Source organism: Zalophus californianus, chromosome 9 (genome assembly GCF_009762305.2).
Source record: "Zalophus californianus isolate mZalCal1 chromosome 9, mZalCal1.pri.v2, whole genome shotgun sequence".
NCBI lineage: Eukaryota > Metazoa > Chordata > Mammalia > Carnivora > Otariidae > Zalophus > Zalophus californianus.
Window position 1 is genome coordinate 8,117,607 of NC_045603.1, and position 18,455 is coordinate 8,136,061.

At 37.0% G+C, this 18,455-nt stretch overlaps 1 protein-coding gene across 2 annotated transcripts in view; it reads left to right on the top strand.

Annotated features, from left to right (window-relative positions):
* Positions 1-15,875, top strand: part of ST13 (ST13 Hsp70 interacting protein) — a 30,450-nt gene extending 14,575 nt beyond the window's left edge. The window contains exons 6-12 of one of the 2 annotated variants that reach the window (XM_027591962.2): positions 6,318-6,402; positions 6,535-6,645; positions 9,389-9,491; positions 10,728-10,844; positions 12,324-12,372; positions 13,109-13,242; positions 13,805-15,875. In XM_027591962.2, coding sequence (XP_027447763.1) covers positions 6,318-6,402; positions 6,535-6,645; positions 9,389-9,491; positions 10,728-10,844; positions 12,324-12,372; positions 13,109-13,242; positions 13,805-13,933 — 728 coding nt within the window. In that variant the 3' untranslated portion in view covers positions 13,934-15,875. The remainder of the gene's footprint in view (positions 1-6,317; positions 6,403-6,534; positions 6,646-9,388; positions 9,492-10,727; positions 10,845-12,323; positions 12,373-13,108; positions 13,243-13,804) is intronic. The other variant, XM_027591963.2, reaches the window with a different exon arrangement.
* Positions 15,876-18,455: the final 2,580 nt, after the last annotated feature.

The following is an 18,455-nucleotide window of genomic DNA, read 5'->3' on the forward strand; positions in this document are numbered from 1 at the left end:
ATCGTCTTATTCTCTACCCACCCATTCCCCCCTTGAAAAAGGCTGAAATCACTCAGGTATTAATTACCTTGCCTCAGGGCACGGACACATCCTGATGTGACTGAAAGACTCCTTTCCTGACTAATCCTGGTGTTTGTCCACTGAGGAGAGGCTTTAAGATAAAGGTAAACATTTTTCAAAAAAAATAGTATTATTAGAACAGTGGCTCTTAACCTTTTATATAGCAACACCCTTGACAAATGATGTCCGTTGGCATAATGTTCTTGTTCTAATCTTCATGTGTTAGATCCTCTTCAAAAAATCCTTTCAAAGTGGGAGAATGCTGGTAATATAGTAAGCATAATATTTAATCAGTTAAAATTTTTGAGAACAAATCATTTCTTAGCTTGGGTAGTATGCAGACCCTTTCATAGCTTTGTGGTAGTGTGTCACACAATGCCATTGTGGGAGAGCTGCTGCTCTCTAAGGCTCATGTGCATTTGGACTTCATCCGTAGACTTAGAAGATGACTAAAGTTTTAAAAAGTTCAGTATTGATTGCTGTTCCAATTTGGCAAATAATACTTGCTTTCTTTTTTGTAATCTTACCACCTTCTTAGTTTAGGTCATTATCACATGTTTATGCCATTGCATTAGCCTTAATAGTTTGCCTATCTGAAATGTCTGTTTCCTTTATTGCTTTCTATTCACTGCCTCTAGATTATTCTTTCTTAGAACCGCTTTTTATTTTCACACATTCCCTTGCTTGTAACTTCTGACTAGCTTTTTGAAGATCTTCATCATAGCGTTAGACCTGCTAGAGTCTGATCCTATGTATTGCCTTCCCAGCCTTGTTCTCTTTTGAGTATTAACCTTCCATTACAGCCAGACCTCGCTGTCCTAGAATTTTCCTATACTTTTGTGCTCTGCTGCTTCTTTCTAAAGCTCTTCACCTATTTCAGCTTTTAATTCATACCCATCAGTTGATCCCAGCTACTTCTCTTCCTGGCCATTCCTTTCCCACACTTATCTTTTAATTTTACTACCACCTAAGATTTCTGTTTATCCAGCATTTATTTTGTGCCTTCTACTTACCTGACAGTTTTATTATATGTGTATTATTTTATTAAAATCTCATATTACTATCATTTCACAGGTTAATGAATAATTTGAGGGATCAGAGGGGTTTTGACTTGTGCAGGATCTCACTGTGCCATAATATCAACTAATTGTTTTTGTCATTTATTTTGGCATATTCTTACATTTTTAAATTTGTTTTATTTATTGCCTAGCAATTTTTAAGGAAAATGAAGCTGTTGCTGCCATCTAAAAAGTCATGTTCTTGTTTTTTCTACATTCTTTCTAAGCTATGTTCATGTATAAATTTAACCATGTTCTAATTTTATTTCATTAAAGATTGATTAACTTATTTGAGAGAGAGACATCACTGATTAACTTATTTGAGAGAAACAGCACGAACAGGAGGGGCAGAGGGAGAGAGGGAGAGAGCAGCTCAAGTGAACTCCACGCTGAGCATGGAGCCTGACTCTGGCCTTGATCCCAGGACCCTGAGATCATGAGCTGAACCGAAATCAAGAGTTGACACTTAATTGACTGTGCCACCCAGGCGCCCCTAAGCTAGTTCTAATTTTAGAATAAGTGCCATTTTATAGTACATCTTAAAGGGATAAAACATTAGTATTCTAAGCCAGGGATTGTAGATTCAGGCCCTACCTGGGGTTGGAGGGGCAGAAATATAATTAAATACTGAACTTTGGAAGCCAAAGTGCCTGGGTTTAAATCCCAGCTCTGGCACTTACCAGCTAGATAAACTTAGAGAAGTTATTCTTTGTCTCTGCTTCTGTTTCCTCCTCCTTTTTTTAAATGATTTTTTAAAAAAGATTTTTATTATTTATTTGAGAGAGAGAGTGTGTGTGTGTGTGTGTGTGTGTGTGTGTGTGAGCAGGGGGAGGGGCGGGGGGAGAGAGAATCTCAAGCAGACTCCACGCTGAGTGAGGAGCTTGATCTCATGACCCTGAGATCATGAGCTGAGCCAAAACCAAGAGTTGGATACTTAACCGACTGAGCCACCCAAGCACCCCTGTTTCCTCCTTTGTAAGATCACCCCTGTTTCCTCCTTTGTAAGATAAGGATAATGTACCTACTGAGTATATTGAGTCATGAGGGATAAATGAATAAGTATGTGTAATGTGCCTAGAATAGTATCTGGCATCGTTATTTTTAAGGTCCTGGTATTAACTAAAATGTCAGTAGTCGTAATTTAAGTAAGACCTTAGTAAATATTTTTAGCTGTCACATTATTAGTAACATTATTATGCTTTTTTCAGTTTATTTTGTCATTTATTTTGGCATATTCTTACATTTTTAAAATTTGTTTTATTTATTGCCTAGCAATTTTTAAGGAAAATGAAGCTTTATATTTATATACATATATTTATCAATATTTATTTAAAACTTACACGTTCTAGGCAGTGTTTAGATGTTGGATATACAGTGAGAAAAACAGAAGAGACCAAGTTCTTTACCTCATGGACCTCATATATTACTGGGGAACAAAACCAAATTTATAATTTAATATTAGGTGGTAATAAGTGCATGAAGAAAAACAGAGCTGAGTAAAAGAATAGTCAGTGATGGAAGCTGTATTTTGCAAAGGGTGGTCAGAAAAGCATACGATGAAGTGAAGTGTGCAAGCCATGTGAGGGAAGAGCCTTTGAGACAGAGGGAAGAACAAGTACAGAGGCTAACTGGGGGAGCATAACGGATGAATACATATTCAGGGAATAGCAGAAAGGCCTTGTACCAGCTACAGGTGGAGTGTGGTGAGTGAAGGGATAAGAAGGTAGAATTGAGGTCAAAGGAACTCTTCAGAGTAGGAGATAACGTGGTGGGAAGGTGGTGAGGAGGATAGGTCACCAAAGACCTGTAGTAGATGTACAAGATCACTTGTAGACCATACTAAGGACTGAAAATTTTAACCTTAAGGATGATGGGAAACCACTGAGGTGGTGGTGGTGTGGGGTGTTTTTTGTTTTTGTTCTGTTTTTGTGTAGGAAAGCTTCCATCATGAGATACATTTACTTTTGAAAAGGATTATTTTTTTCTATTTTCTGTAGATCAGATTCTAAGGGCAAATAAGGGTATGTTCATTACAGAAGAAGCCAAAACATGAGTTGATGTGCCAGAGATATACTTAAGAAAATGCCTGAAAGGAAAAATAGGGGAACAGGGAGAGCCAGAGGAGTCTGGTGGAAGTCATTTATACAGTCATGTAGGTCTTTACCCCCCTGTACAGGAGAAGTCTTCAACTATTGGTGTGTTTCTAAAAAGTCAGGACAAGCCGAAGTTGCCTGCTGGAGGATTTAACATGTCTCACGATAATGGACCAGTCTTGGTATTCTTGCTGTACTTAGTCATTAACTGGGAGCAGCTTATGAAGTGTAGCCTTGAGCACAGAATATGGGGTTCCCGGTCAGTTAGGTTCCACCCCAGGAGATCTAGGGTACATTTTCATGATCCTACAGAGGGAATGCAAGAAATTGAGTCCAAGTGGCTAATAATCATGGCCTGGATTAGGGCAAAGGTTCCCAGACTTTTACGGTCTTGATTTTTTTTTTCTTTTTAACAGAACTTTTAAGCCAAAAGAAAGACATAAGGGTTTCATTGATAATGTAGTTAGGTCCAAACAATTTAATAAGTATGTTGTAACAAGTTAGTGATTGGAAAATAATACACACAATTGAAAGAATATATTTAATCTTATTCTTAAATAACCATATTTATTTTCTAATAAGATGTGTACATATGTTGGGCACTAAACAACTTCTCAAATCTTGGCATCATATTGGACACTGCCACCCTCATTTCCTGTTCCACAATCTGTTTTTCTGCAGTTCTTGATTTTTTTTTTTTATCATAACAACCAGTAGAAACAGTTTTTCAAAGATACCATCAAAAGGAATGTAGTGATGCAGTGTTGAAGCTGTGAACTGTATCAAGTGAGTAGTTCATGCAGTGCTGACAAACTGTCCTTGGTGTGGAAACGTCAGGACTAGGGTGAGGAGTGGTTAGATTCTTTTTCTTTTTTTTAAATATAGATTTATGTATTTTAGGGGGGGAACGAGAATCTCAAGCAGACTCCCTGCTGAGCGCGGAGCTCAACCATGGGGCTCGACCTCATGACCCTGAGATCATGACCTGACCTGAAATCAAGAGTCGGATGCTTAACCAACTGAGCCACCCAGGCGCCCCAGGAGTGGTTAGATTCTAGGTATATTTTGAAAGTAGAGAGAAAAGGATATAGGTTTTAGATTGGGGAGTTGGGAATGACTCCAAGATTTGGGCGTTGAGGTAGATCAGGAGTTAGCCAAATTACAGCTTCCTGTTTTTGTAAAAATGTAATGGAACATAGCCTCACCCATTTGTTCATGTGTTGTTTGTGGCTGCTTCCCCACTACAGTAGTAGAGTTGAATGGTTACGATTGGTATGGTCTGCAAAGCCTAAAATAATTCTTATGTGGCCCTTTCCAGAAAAGTTTACTGACCTCTAAACTAGATTGAATGGAAGAGCCATTTATTTAGTTGGTAATATAAGGAGAAATAGATTTTAGAGATGGGGTTGGAATTAAGAGTTCAGTTTTGAACATGGTAGGTGTGAACTGCTTATTAGATATCCAAGTGCAATAATTTGTAACATCTGTAGTACTTAATAAGACTCAACGTTCTTCTGCATTGTTTTATGAGTTCTGTTAAGGTCCTTTACAGATTTATAGCTGGGTAAATGTATTTTCCAAAGTGAACTGTGATGTTTACTTTAAAATTCTGTTTGTCTTGTCCCCCCCCCCCCCACCGTGTTTCCTGTGTCCAGGAATTAGATTTCATGCAAAGAACTATTTTTTTTTAAGATTTTATTTATTTTGACAGAGAGACAGCGAGACAGGGAACACAAGCAGGGGGAGTGGGAAAGGGAGAAGCAGCAGGCTCCCCGCTGAGCAGGGAGCCCGATGTGGGGCTCGATCCCAGGACCCTGGGATCATGACCTCAGCTGAAGGCAGATGCTTAACGACTGAGCCACCCAGGCGCCCCTTTGCAACGAACTATTTTAATTGTATAGTATGTTTAATTTGTTCAATGACTTCGCTGAAGGCACTAATACACAAAGAAGCTAACTGTGAGAATAGAATAGAATAAATGAATTTAAAATGGGGGTTATGGGCTTCTTATGAATTCTGGTTTTCTTGAATTTTATACCATTCCTGTGAATTCAAATAATAATTTTTTAATCAACCCTGTAAATTTAGTATGAGTATTTTTTCTTTTATAAGTTTAATTTTATCCTTTTAACCTAATGGATAAAAGAGAATTAATGGACTAAAATTGATTATCCTGTATTCTTTTATTTTTTATTTTTTTTTTTTTCAAAGATTTTATTTCTTTATTTGAGAGAGAGAATGAGAGAGAGAGAGCATGAGAGGGGGTAGGGTCAGAGGGAGAAGCAGACTACCTGCTGAGCAGGGTGCCCGATGTGGGACTCGATCCCGGGACTCCGGGATTATGACCTGAGCCGAAGGCAGGCGCTTAGCCAACTGAGCCACCCAGGCGCCCCTCTTTTATTTTTTCTTAACTAAAAAAAAATCATGAGTTCTAAGAATGTGGTATTCTACTGTTAGGGAATTACGTATCCAAAAATGGTCGCTGTCTTGAGTGATTTACCATATAGGTGTGGTAAGACTTGCTTTGAAGAGCCGTTTCTGCTTTTTGTTTTTTTAAGAATTTATTTATTTATTTAGGGAGTGAGGGGGGGGAGGGGCTGAGGGAGAGGGAGAGAGGAGAATCTCAGATAGACTCTGAGCTAAGCGTGGAGCCTGGCGGAGGGCTCGATCTCATGACCCTGAGATCATGACCTGAGCCGAAATCAAGAGTCAGATGCTTAACCGACTGAGCCAACCAGGCGTCCCTGAAGAGCCGTTTTTGTATATTAATTTAGAAATTAGTCTTTTTTTTATTGGACTAAAAGAAGAATGTGGAAGATTAATAGGTTAAGGATCAACAATTTTTGTTAAGGGCACCTGGGTGGCTCAGTTGGTTAGGCGGCTGCCTTCCGCTCAGGTCATGATCCTGGAGTCCTGGGATCAGGTCCCGCATCGGGCTCCCTGCTCAGCAGGGAGTCTGCTTCTCCCTCGGACCCTCCCCCGTCTCGTGCTCTCTCTCTCTATCTCATTCTTTCTCTCAAATGAATAAATAAAATCTTAAAAAAAATTTTTTTTTATTAATATTTTTTATTTTTTATTCTTTATTTCTCAATTTGTTTTACTTTAGGCGAACTACAGAAAGCCATTGACTTGTTCACAGATGCCATCAAACTGAATCCTCGCTTGGCCATTCTCTATGCCAAGAGAGCCAGGTGAGAACTGTACACAAGAACCCCTAGTAAAGAATTTCTGCTCATTTATTTAAATAGAATTGCTTCTGTGGTGATCCCAAAGGTGTTACTGTTTGAAATGAATACTTTTTAATATCACACTTATTTTTTTAGTGTCTTCATCAAATTACAGAAGCCAAATGCTGCCATTCGAGACTGTGACAGAGCTATTGAAATAAATCCTGATTCAGCTCAGCCTTATAAGTGGCGAGGGAAAGCACACAGGTAAACACAGAATTTCATTATTTTCAGAACTTCTGAATTTTAAATCTGATGTTTTAATATGCTTTGAAAAAAATGAAATTGCTTAAACATTTAGTTTCAAAGTAGTATGTTCTTAATAGGAAGAATTGAGAGAGTATAAGGAACAAATAAGAAAATAAAAATTCTTTTTATTCCTTCAAAGAAAACCACTATTTAACAGCTTTTGACCACATATAGCCAAATTTAAGGTAAGGATCAAAATTATTTCTAAAAAAGAGCATAACCTTATAAATTTTCTCTTAGTTTTAGATTTTTTTTGTGTGTAACCTAACATTAAACTAGTATATTACAGAAGAAGGAATTCTTTATTTTCAAACTACTTGAGTTGCTGCTAAGTCACCTGAAAAATCAGAAAAAGGGGACAATAAAGAGGTGAATATATCTTAGGTTAGTCATCATTCCTGGAAATGAAACTTAATGTTAAACAAGTGGGTGTTGGTAACTTGTGGATGAGATGTCCAATGACACTCACATGTTACATGGATTAGAAAGGTGTTGTACTCCAAATACGGATGGATATGCTTGGGATAACTGTATTAGGTTACTCAAAAAAGGAACTCTGGTGATTATGAAGTCACATGTCAAAGATAGAGGTGAAAGATTAGCATTAATATATCTATATTAATGCTCTGGGGGTCATAAAGCTCATGAGCATTGATGAGTGACCCCAGTAATCTTTGAGCATTTCTTTGGTTGTTGTTATTTTTTAATTAATTAATTAGCCTTCTGGTAAAAGATAGCATGAGCTCATCTTGTGTTTTGATTGTCCCAGACTCAGAATTAACCATTTCTCAAAGAAACCAGGGTTCATTTTTGTGAGCACTATATTTACAGAAACTAAAGTTTGGCCACTAAGTGTGTTCGTTGCTTGTGGAATATCATTACTTCTGTCATTTCAATGAAGAGTTAGAAAAGACATTTTTTATTTTTTTTAAAGATTTTATTTATTTGAGAGAGAAAGTGAGCAAGCACGAGCAGGGGCTGTAGGTCAGAGGGATAGGGAGAAGCAGACTCCCCGCTGAGCGGGGAGCCTGACATAGGGCTCCATCTTAGGACCCCAGGATCATGACCTGAGCCAAAGGCAGACGCTTAACTGACTGAGCCACCCAGGTGCCTCAGAAAAAAACATTTTTTAAATAATGACTTTAAGGGGAAAAGTTATTGAATCTTGAGCTTATACTGATATTTTCAAAAAATTCAATATTAATATTTTTCCTTTTGCCTTTTTAACACTATTCTCCTATACTCAAAATCTTTATCCATATTTTTTTTAAAGATTTTATTTACAGTTATTTGACAGAGAGAGACAGCCAGAGAGGGAACACAAGCGGGGGGAGTGGGAGAGGGAGAAGCAGGCTTCCTGCTGAGTAGGGAGCCCGATGCAGGGCTTGATCCCAGGACCCTGGGATCACGACCCGAGCTGAAGGCAGATGCTTAACCGACTGAGCCACCCAGGCGCCCTATCCATAATATATTTACTTGTGTTATTCTGTGATAACATAAAATTGTTTTACAATCCTATCGAAATAATATTCTAAGTAAAGTTGAATGTTTTTATGTTTGTTGCAGCTTTTATCCTTAGAATATATCCCATTTAAGATACACAGTCAAAATACTGTTTTAAAAGTTACGTGACTTTTGGGGTGCCTGGGTGGCTCAGTCCCAAATCTTTTTTTCTTTTTCTTTTTTTTTTTTAAGATTTTTCTTTGTCAGAGAACAAGCTAGGAGAAGCGGCAGGCAGAGGGAGAAGCAGACTCCCCATTGATCAGGGAGCCCGTTGCGGGGCTCAGTCCCAGGACTCTGGGATCATGACCCGAGCTGAAGGCAGACGCTCAACCGACTGAGCCACCCAGGCATTCCAAGTGTTCCCGAGTCTTGATTTTGGCTCAGTCATGATTTCAGGGTCGTGGGATTGAGCCCCATGGAGTCTGTTTGGGATTCTCTCTCTCCCTCGCCCTCTGCCCTTCCCCCTGCTCTACCACGTGCACACTCTCTCAATAAATAAATAAGTGTATATATGTATGTATGTGTGTAGCTTACCTTTTTTTCTATATGCTGTGTGCTCAGTGTGGTAAACAGACTTTTTGTCCTTTTCTTTTTTTCCTGTTTGTATTCAGGTTTAGGGGTTGCTTTATTTCTGTCTTTTCTGGTTTAATTTTAGAAGATTTGCATGTTTAAAGAGTCAAAACTGACTTGACACGTGTACCCAGAGAAGTCTAATATCCATTGCTATGCCCTCTACTCCATTCTTATCTTCTCCCACCAACCTTTAGTTTCTGATTTATCGTTTCTCTTCTTTCAATAAAATGTGCACACATGTATTGTTTTCTCTTCCATGTTATAGCATGCTAAGTGTACATTATGTTAATCCTGTTTTTAAGGAGTTGAAATTGTTGAATGAGTTTGAAAATTGTAGCTCTACATAATTTTTTAAAATTTTATATTTTGAATTAAGAAAGTAATTTTTTAAAGTTTTTAAACAGTTTTTAGAAAACAGCTTTATAGTTGCCAAGGAGGAAATTAAACTCCCATGTTTTTATAGAGTATAGAACATACTAATTGAATTGGTTCGTGAAAATTTATAGTCAAATATTTAACTTTAAACCTCTTCTGTAACAGTCCCTTTTTTTAATAAGGAGGAAAGACACCACCACATTAGTGGATATGTATAAAAGGCCCCTAAAATGAATTTAATCTGTTTCAGACTTCTGGGCCATTGGGAAGAAGCAGCACATGATCTTGCCCTTGCTTGTAAACTGGATTACGATGAAGATGCTAGTGCAATGCTGAAAGAAGTTCAACCGAGGGTATGTTCAAGTAGGGAGAGGGAACGTCATCACTGTGATGTTCCGTGGCTCTAGTACTTAGCCCCTGGCAGTAATTTATCTGGAGAACAGATACAAAGAAAGAAATGTTTGGATATTTCTATCTGTAATTACTGATGTTGGTGTTCAGCTCAGGAAGTGTCAATAGTTTGTCATGCCTTTATTTCTCATGCTGCATTACAGTAAGCTCTGTTACTTTGTTTGCAAGCCTACAGTAGAGTTATAACCAGAAAGTTAGAAATGGAAAAGGGGGCATCAAGTTCACAGCAAGGAAAGAAATAGAAAATCTATAAAATGTGACCCAAGGTTGTGCCTGGTCTGTCCTTGTTTATCGTAGGTATATGCAGCCACTGTATAAAGCATGAGGGCCTTGTGGAAGTTAGCAAGTTTCATCCTTTTAAAAATGGTAATATTGACTCCAAAAGCCAGAATATTTTTTAAGGTAATTGTTAAAATAATTTTAATGCATTATTTACATGGTAAATTCCTCAGCTTTGTGGGATGTTACACTACCAAGAATTTATTCCCAAAGGTTATAAGGAAATTTTATTGAATTTAACTTATCTATAGTCAGAGACTTTTTGATTTTTTTTCCTCATAACAGGGCTAACTCCCAAGGTTATGGTGAGAGAGTCTAGAACATGAGATTCTTAAAAAATAATGATAAACAAGCTGAAGTAACAATTGAATATGACTTTCTTACATTTACTTAATTTCTGAATAATAGATTCCAAATATTTGGCCCAGGCTATGTGCTAGTGCCTGTAACATACATTTTCTCTTAATGTTCATAGCATTCTATAAGACTTAAGTATTTCTCTTCCCCGCCCCCTCATTTTGTGGATGAGAAAACTTTAGTGTGGTTAGACTGTGGCAAATAACTGGTGTGTGCGTTCCCAATCTCTGCCTTCCCTTGGCCAGTATCAGGCAAGAATTGTGCAATTTGAAAACTTGTCATCCTTGCAGTACTTTTTTGAAATTTATAACACTCCTAACTTCACTTTTTAGCCTCTTTCCTTTATTTCACAGTGGACTTGTTAAAGTGTGAATTATGTGAGGTCTTTTTCTATAAGGTAAATCTATCATTATTCAGAACTGTTCATTGAATTTAACACCTCTCCACAAAGAAAAATGATTCTTTAACAAAACTGGTGATTTGGGTTGCCCTTATTCAGCTTTTAAAGAAAACATTTTTTCCTGTGGCTTTCTTCCCCCTAGGCCCAGAAAATTGCTGAACATCGGAGAAAGTATGAGCGAAAACGTGAAGAACGAGAGATCAAAGAAAGAATAGAAAGGGTTAAGAAGGCTCGGGAAGAACATGAGAGAGCCCAGAGGGTAAAGTTTCTGTAGCTAAACCATTAAAGGGAAATAAAGTAGATTAGAGTTTGAGGATATCATTCTAATTCCTGGCTCTTGTGTAATGCTGGCCTCTGTTCTGTAGGGTAATGAAACTACTTAGAGTTTCCTTCCCTTCATTATCTCCAATTTGTAGGGATATTTTTTTTCTTAAATTCCTAAGCGAGCTTATATATCACCAGTTTATATTCTTGTTTGTGTCCTAAAATTGGGAGTTTTTTTGGACAAGTAATTAAAACTTGTCAGTATTATTTGTTTCCTTGTGGATGCTTGCCCTGATTTTTTGAGTTTTATGATTCCTTCTTTTCGAATAGTGGATTCATAGCTATTTAAAATAAACTCTAGCTATTTTTTATTTTTAGTCACAAAGTCATAAAATTTAGAAAAATTATTCCTAATTCATTCACAATATTGTTGCTGTTCTTAAGATTTCTCGTTTTTTTTCTAGAGTAGCTTTTTGCATTTTGATGCTATCCGTTTTCATCTAGTTATTTCCAATATTGTTGAAGTAAAAGGACATAAAGCTATATTATAATTATATAGCATTACTTCCTAACTTTGTCCTTCAATGTTAAATATTAATACTTTACAAAATTAATAAAATTGTAATTATATTGAATGAATTTAGTAAGATTTAATAAAATTAATATTAAATGTTTTTAAAGCATCATGCTTGGTTTTTAGGATTATAGTTACTGTATTCAAAAGTAATTTTTACATTTATATATCCTTGATGACTTTATAACTGGTTATGAGGCAAATTTATTTTCTTTTACTTTGTTTGCTGAATAACAAATTCGTAAACCCCGGTTGTATTTGTTATGTAGAGAAAGTATGGAAAAGATGAACTTGGGAAACAGAAGTTATTGGCAGTCTTTGTAATCTAACCATGTGCTTTCATTTTGGAGTTTTAACAACATGCAGAATTTATACTTTGCGGGGCGCCTGGGTGGCTCGGTTGGGCAACTGCTTTTGCCTCAGGTCATGATCCCGGAGTCCTGGGATTGAGTCCCACTTTGGGCTCCCAGCTCTGCATTGGGAGCCTGCTTCTCCCTCTGACCCTCTCCCCTCTCATGCTGTTTCTCTCTCTCTCTCTCTCAAATAATAAAATTTTTTAAAAAAATTTATACTTTGCATAAGCATAGACAGACATCAGTACTGTATATTGCTTTCCAGGTGTTGTTTTTTTTTCCTGCCCCAAGTAGAAGTAAAACACTACTTGACATCATTACCAGAAGTAATGCTTATTGACAACCTAGCTGGAAAATTTTGAAAGGAGATTTGGGGTGTGTGTCCTTTAATTCAGTATTGCCATTTGAAACTCGTGATTCTCTTAAGTCCTCTGACTAGCTGATTTTACAATTTTTTTCATGGTTTTGCATGGGTAGGTTACGGGTGGACAGTAGACTCACCACCAGCACCACCACTATATGATTTCTTTATTTCTTTGTATTAAAGGAGGAAGAAGCCAGACGACAATCAGGAGCTCAGTATGGCTCTTTCCCAGGTATTTTTAAAGAAAATTGAAAGCTGTTAAGATTGTAAATAATTGGAGAGTATTCTGATTTGGGGGCTCAAATATGTCTATTATATGTAGTACTATTAGTCCCTGGAAATATCGAAAAGAAAAGCCTTTAGAATGTAAGCCTCTAGAAATTTTCATTCTCCTTTAAAAATTGTATGTTAGTAGAAATACAGTATATTATTTTCCTCACACTTTTGAGCAATACACTTTTTTATAATAGCTAACATTTAGTGAGGTCTGAGTATTGTACTTTTCTAAGAGACTGTGAATTGATTATGATGTATTTTAAGTGTTTCTAAATTAGAACTTTAAATTGAAACAAATAATGTTAGAGAATGAGAAAATATGACCAAGATGATTTATTAGACTTTTTAGTTTTGTAATTCCAAGGGATTGTTAGCTTTCTCTTTAAGGGTAAGGTTAGTTTTCTTTTTTTTTTTTTTTTTAACAGTTTTATTATTAGGAAAAAATAAATGCAGAAGGTAGCAAACTTGATTTACAGCCTTATTTTTTAAGAAGAAATTTGAAGATAAAATTACATCCTGTTAATATCCTGTTAGAATGTTTAGACTGCTTTGTGTTTAATAGCCCCCTTGTTCATTGCATATGCATGTGTGAGTGTGTGTGTGTGTGATTTTCATCAGAAGGAAATAGTCTACTATCAGACTACTTGAGAATATGGTTGGTGTCTAAGCAGTTACTTCATTTATTCTTGCAGGTGGCTTTCCTGGGGGAATGCCTGGTAATTTTCCTGGAGGAATGCCTGGAATGGCAGGGGGGATGCCTGGAATGGCAGGAATGCCTGGGCTCAATGAAATTCTTAGTGATCCAGAGGTTCTCGCAGCCATGCAGGTAAGACTTGGAAGAACAAAGTTGGGCTTTGTATCACTAAGGCATTTCTTTCATTAATTCTTTGTAGAGACAAAGGTTACTCTGTTAGCTATGTTTTACTTATCTGAATTAACAAATAGCTAATGATGCAGTTAGACCTTTTTTTTTCAGAATGAGTAGCTTAAGTTATTAAAAATTGGTTTATAGGAAATACTCTGTAACAGTTTGATTATATCCAGTTGTCCTTTTCTTTTTTTATTTATGTTCCAAGTTTTTATTTAAATTCTAGTTAGTTAACATAGAGTGTAATATTAGTTTCAGGAGTAGAATTTTGTGATTCAGTTGTCCTTTTTATCAAAATTGTGTATGCTTTTTTTCATTAGTTAAAGTGACATAAATTGGCATTTGACTTTGAAGTGCACGTTAGTAATATTTATACTTCAGGGACTTGTCCAGACCCCATTTAACTTGGCTGTGACAAAGTCATCAGTCTAAATAAAGACCTAGGATTTCGGATCATAAACTTGTTAAACCACAGAACTCTTTTTTAAATACTAAAAAAACCCACCACCTTTCTTTGCAGGATCCAGAAGTTATGGTGGCCTTCCAGGATGTGGCCCAGAACCCAGCGAATATGTCAAAATATCAGAGCAATCCAAAGGTTATGAATCTCATCAGTAAATTGTCAGCCAAATTTGGAGGTCAAGCATAACGCCCTTCTGACAAATAAAGCCCTTGCTGAAGGAAAAGCAACGATCGCCTAATGGATGTCGCAATAATACAAACCAGTGTACCTCTGACCTTCTCATGAAGAAAGCTGGGGTGCTGTGAAGAGAATCCCTACCCCTCTGCCCCACATGCAACTGAAACATTCTATAGTGGTTTGCCATTAGGGTATTCATTCAGATAATGTTTTCCTACTAGGAATTACAAACTTTAAACACTTTTTAAACCGTAAAAATATTTAAAAACATATTAAAAGGGTGTGTTAGTCCCTACATTTTTCTTTACTAATCATTTCAGTTTTTTTCCTTTGGATTAATTGGGCAAGGAAGATACTTCAGTGTGGAAGATTTATTGCTCAGTTTGAGTGAAAGGTTTATTAGTGGGAGGTAGATACAACATTTAAATAGATGAAGTCTGAGTTGGAGATATGGTTTCTGAGGCATTTTGACTTGTCTTTTTAAAAGCTTTATTTTTTGAACACAATTTATTTGGATAAAACCATTGGGACCACCAGTATTGCAGTATGACCTGGGTAGGGACCGGAAGTGCTTGGCAGGGCAGCAGCAACCTTACTCCTTTTATATAGTGTGCACCCTTGTGCAGATGCATTTAAATCTTACACTGTGGTGAAGGGATAATTTTTATAATGCTGCAGTAGAATTGGATTACTTAGCTGTGTTCTTGTCTGATATAGAAAATAAATGTTTGCATTATTTCCACATAGGGGAAATAAGGGAATACTTTTCATTTTATATTTCTGTGTTTAGAGTGACCTTCCTGGTCAGGAAATACCCATCTTTGTGTGCTTTCTACTTGTTTTCACCTCCCCCCTGCTCCCCCCATACTCTTTTTGGGCTAAAGATAGTCCTTTTTCACTGGCTTCATCACTACTGTATCATTCACAGCATAATTGTGCAAGTATATGTCATGCTGGGTTTAATATGTAATATAGTGATTATGTAAGGTAATACCCATAACAGCTGTAGTTTCTTACTTGGCCAAGCGATTTCATTTAAATTATAGGTTTCCACTTTGGTGAAATCTTACCATGTCAAAAGATGTTGGAAGGAGGGATTCCCTTTGGTGTTCAGTCTTCTACTTGGGAAATACTGTTGCAGTTGGAGTTTATCTTACATTATTCATCTTCATAGTTTGGAGAGTATGAGGTTTGAATTCATTGATACACATAGAGGGGAACCAAACTTCTTGATCCAACATGAATTATAAAATTGTTGAGATCCATGGTTCTTCATTTTGGGGTTGATGAGTCATTGTGCTCCTGTTTAGCTCCTAAATACTGCACCATATTCCCCACCTCTCCTTTTTCTCCCTCCCTCTCCTCCAAGGATAAAGAAATGATAAATTTTCTGTTGTACATTCAACTCTCAACATTAAGACAAAGTCCAGGCACTGTACCAGGAATTGCTAGGGTTCTACCTGTCTTTCAGTTTAAAGTGCTGGTGTTTATAAAAACAGTTTCAAGGGTAGGGATGAGACCCTCTGTACTTTGCTTATTTTGAAGAATCAGTGGTAGGAGCAGTGAAAAAAATTCCATGGAATACATTTTTGAAGTAGCACATTTCTGAAGTCATAAGTAAGTTGATTCAGGTTCTAACCCTTTGCTGTACACAAGCAGATAGAAATGCATCTGTTATATGAGTGAGAAAAGGCTGTATGCTAACTGAGCATGCTTTTTAAACCCTTTAAAAATACTCAGCATATAAACTTGCGTTTGAGCTTGCCAGTGGTTTTTTTTGTTGTTGTTAATGTGTGTTCTCTCTCAGATTTTCTAATGTGTGCTGTGAATAACTCAAGAAGACCAGTTCCTTTTGGGTTCCTTATTTGATTTACTTAATTATATATTAAGTACATTCTAACATTGCAAACATTACCATAAGTGGGTAAAAGTAAAATTGGTCTTCTGAAAATGTGTCCTGTGCTTTTAAGTTCCACAAATACAAAGTACATTCATTTTCATAGAAACTCAGTATCATTTCTAAACCAGAAGTGTTTTTTCTTGTGCTAACAATGATATAAGAAGGAAAAGTAAAGGAGTTTTTTTCTGCTTAAAAATATATAGTTATTTGATTTCTAGCTACATTAAAAATAAAGTATGGTTTCAAACTGGATATTGACCCCACCACTTTTTTTTCCCTAGCACATGTTCTGTTTCTTTTAAAGGTCTTTAGCACTCAAGTTATTTGCTGGACATAGTAGGCTTCAGTTTTATAATGTGCTGTTAACAATGACTTCTGAATACTTAGACTGTTAAACAGAACTTTTCTTTCAGGTAGCAGTCCAGAGGTAAGCCATTCTGCCATCTGTTTCTGAGTCCAAAAGTGCTTGCTCTCATGCTCATCTTGTAGATTGAGGAGAGGGCGCAAGGGAAGCACGTACTGAGATACTGATGCTGATACCCATAGTTAACATTTTATTACTTCTCATAGCCCATTGGTTTTTGTTTTTTTTTTTAATTCTTGAGACCATATTTACCTGCAAGGAATAGTCCACTGCTGTATGGTCATGTGCCCAGTAAAAAATTACACTATAAAAGAAAGGGAGAAAAGACATGGGGTAACAACTAGCAGGCTGCCACTTTGGGAAAAACTGGCCTAATGGGATAAGGGAGAAACAAATCGTATTTTAGAGATTTGTATTATCTAACATTAATGCACCCAAGTAGCCACTTAGGTAAGTAGTACTTACTCTGTGCCAAGCACTCTTTAATCAGTTTGAAAGCATTGACTCCATTCTGATAATGACCATAATGGTAAGTGCTCTTCCCATTTTATATAGATGAGGAAACTGAAGCACTTAAGTAAATTGCCCAAGTTAACACCCCTGATTATTTGGAAAGCTGGTATTCTCACTAGGTTTGTTTGGTCTTCCTCTTTTATGTTCTGCCCTCTCTGTACAAGGTTGCTTCTTGGCAGAATTGTTCATGACTTCAAGAAATTGGAAACAAAATATTTTTGAAGAGGATTGATTAAGGAATATCACACATCATTGGGTGTACTGATATGCACACCCAACGGATTAATAGTAAGGGATGTAGCATAATTGAAGTGCTTAAAACACTTGTGACAGGTCCAATAATGACAAGAAAAATTAGGTTTTTAAAATTGTGCAATAATTTTAAAGTTCAGTATTTACAATCTATAGCATACCTGTTAAGAATGCATAGTTTGGGGAGGAAAATACCCTGAAGTAAATAGGCAACAGATATTAAGATAGCTGTTAAGCTTTTGATAAGAGTAAATTTAAACTATGGCGTATCACATTGGTGGTTTTAAATATCTTGGCAATTCAGTGAGACCTTTAGTGTTGGTAGGAGTGTAACAATTTTCTATAAGGTGGTCTCTAAGAATTTTGACATTCTTTTTTGGTGGAATCCTAGTGTTAAACTACATTCTAAGTATAAGGAAAAGCCAGAGTAGCAAGGAGGTAAATAGAGCTAGTGTAAAAGACGTGTATGTGGCTCTGAAAATCTTGGTATCTGGCACATAATCAAGAGATCTTTAAGTAGTTCACTCTCCCCCAGATCACTAGGAGGTTGTCAGGTTGCAGTTAAGTAACCTGACCATAAATCTGCCAGTGTAGAAGCATCATACATGAAATGTTAAGTTCTGGATAGGTTCCTTTAATCACTTTGTGTTCGATGGCATGGGTGTAAAAGAACACACATAATTTTTTATATACTATTTATATAGTGGGGGACTTGATGCCTCTAAGGGAGCCTTCTTTAAGGAAAATACGTAATTATGAATACTAAAGTAGATGTAAAAGTGAATGGTTAGAACAAAGGAAGCAAAAATTGCAGGTCTTAAAAATTGGAAATCTCTCAAAATCACAACTACAGAGACAGTTTTTGTTTTTTAAGGATTTGTCACAGCATACAAGCAGGGGGACTGGCAGGCAGAGGGAGAAATGGGCTTCCCCGCTGAGCAAGGAGCCTGATGGGCTAGATCCCAGGATCCTGGGATCATGACCTGAGCCAAAGGCAGACGCTTAACGACTGAGCCACCCAGCGCCCCTAAATAAAATCTTAAAAAAAAACGGGGGGCACCTGGGTGGCTCAGTTGGTTAAGCATCTATCTGCCTTTGGCTCTGGTCATGATTTCAGGGTCCTGGAATTGAGCCCCGCATCAGGCTCTGCTCAGCAGCAAGTCTGCTTCTCCCTCTCCCTCTGATCTCTCTCACTTTAAAAGAAAAAAGTCTTTTGCTTAAATTGTATCTCTGTTTTAGTGCCAGCAAACTATTTTCATTTGATGTTTGGACCTCCGCTTTTCTGTCATGATCCTAGGGATTGGTGAGAGTGTTCTGGAAGCCATTTCTACAACAGGAGGTCTAGCAGTAACCATACATATAAGTAGATACCACTAAATCTGGTGTTCCCAACTCACCTTTCATTTAACTTATGGTCTGCAGCACCACCCTAAATGAAGGGGAGTTTAAGTGGAAAGCTCTTTTAAGATATTTTATGCAAATTTTGTGAAAAGATGGAGGGA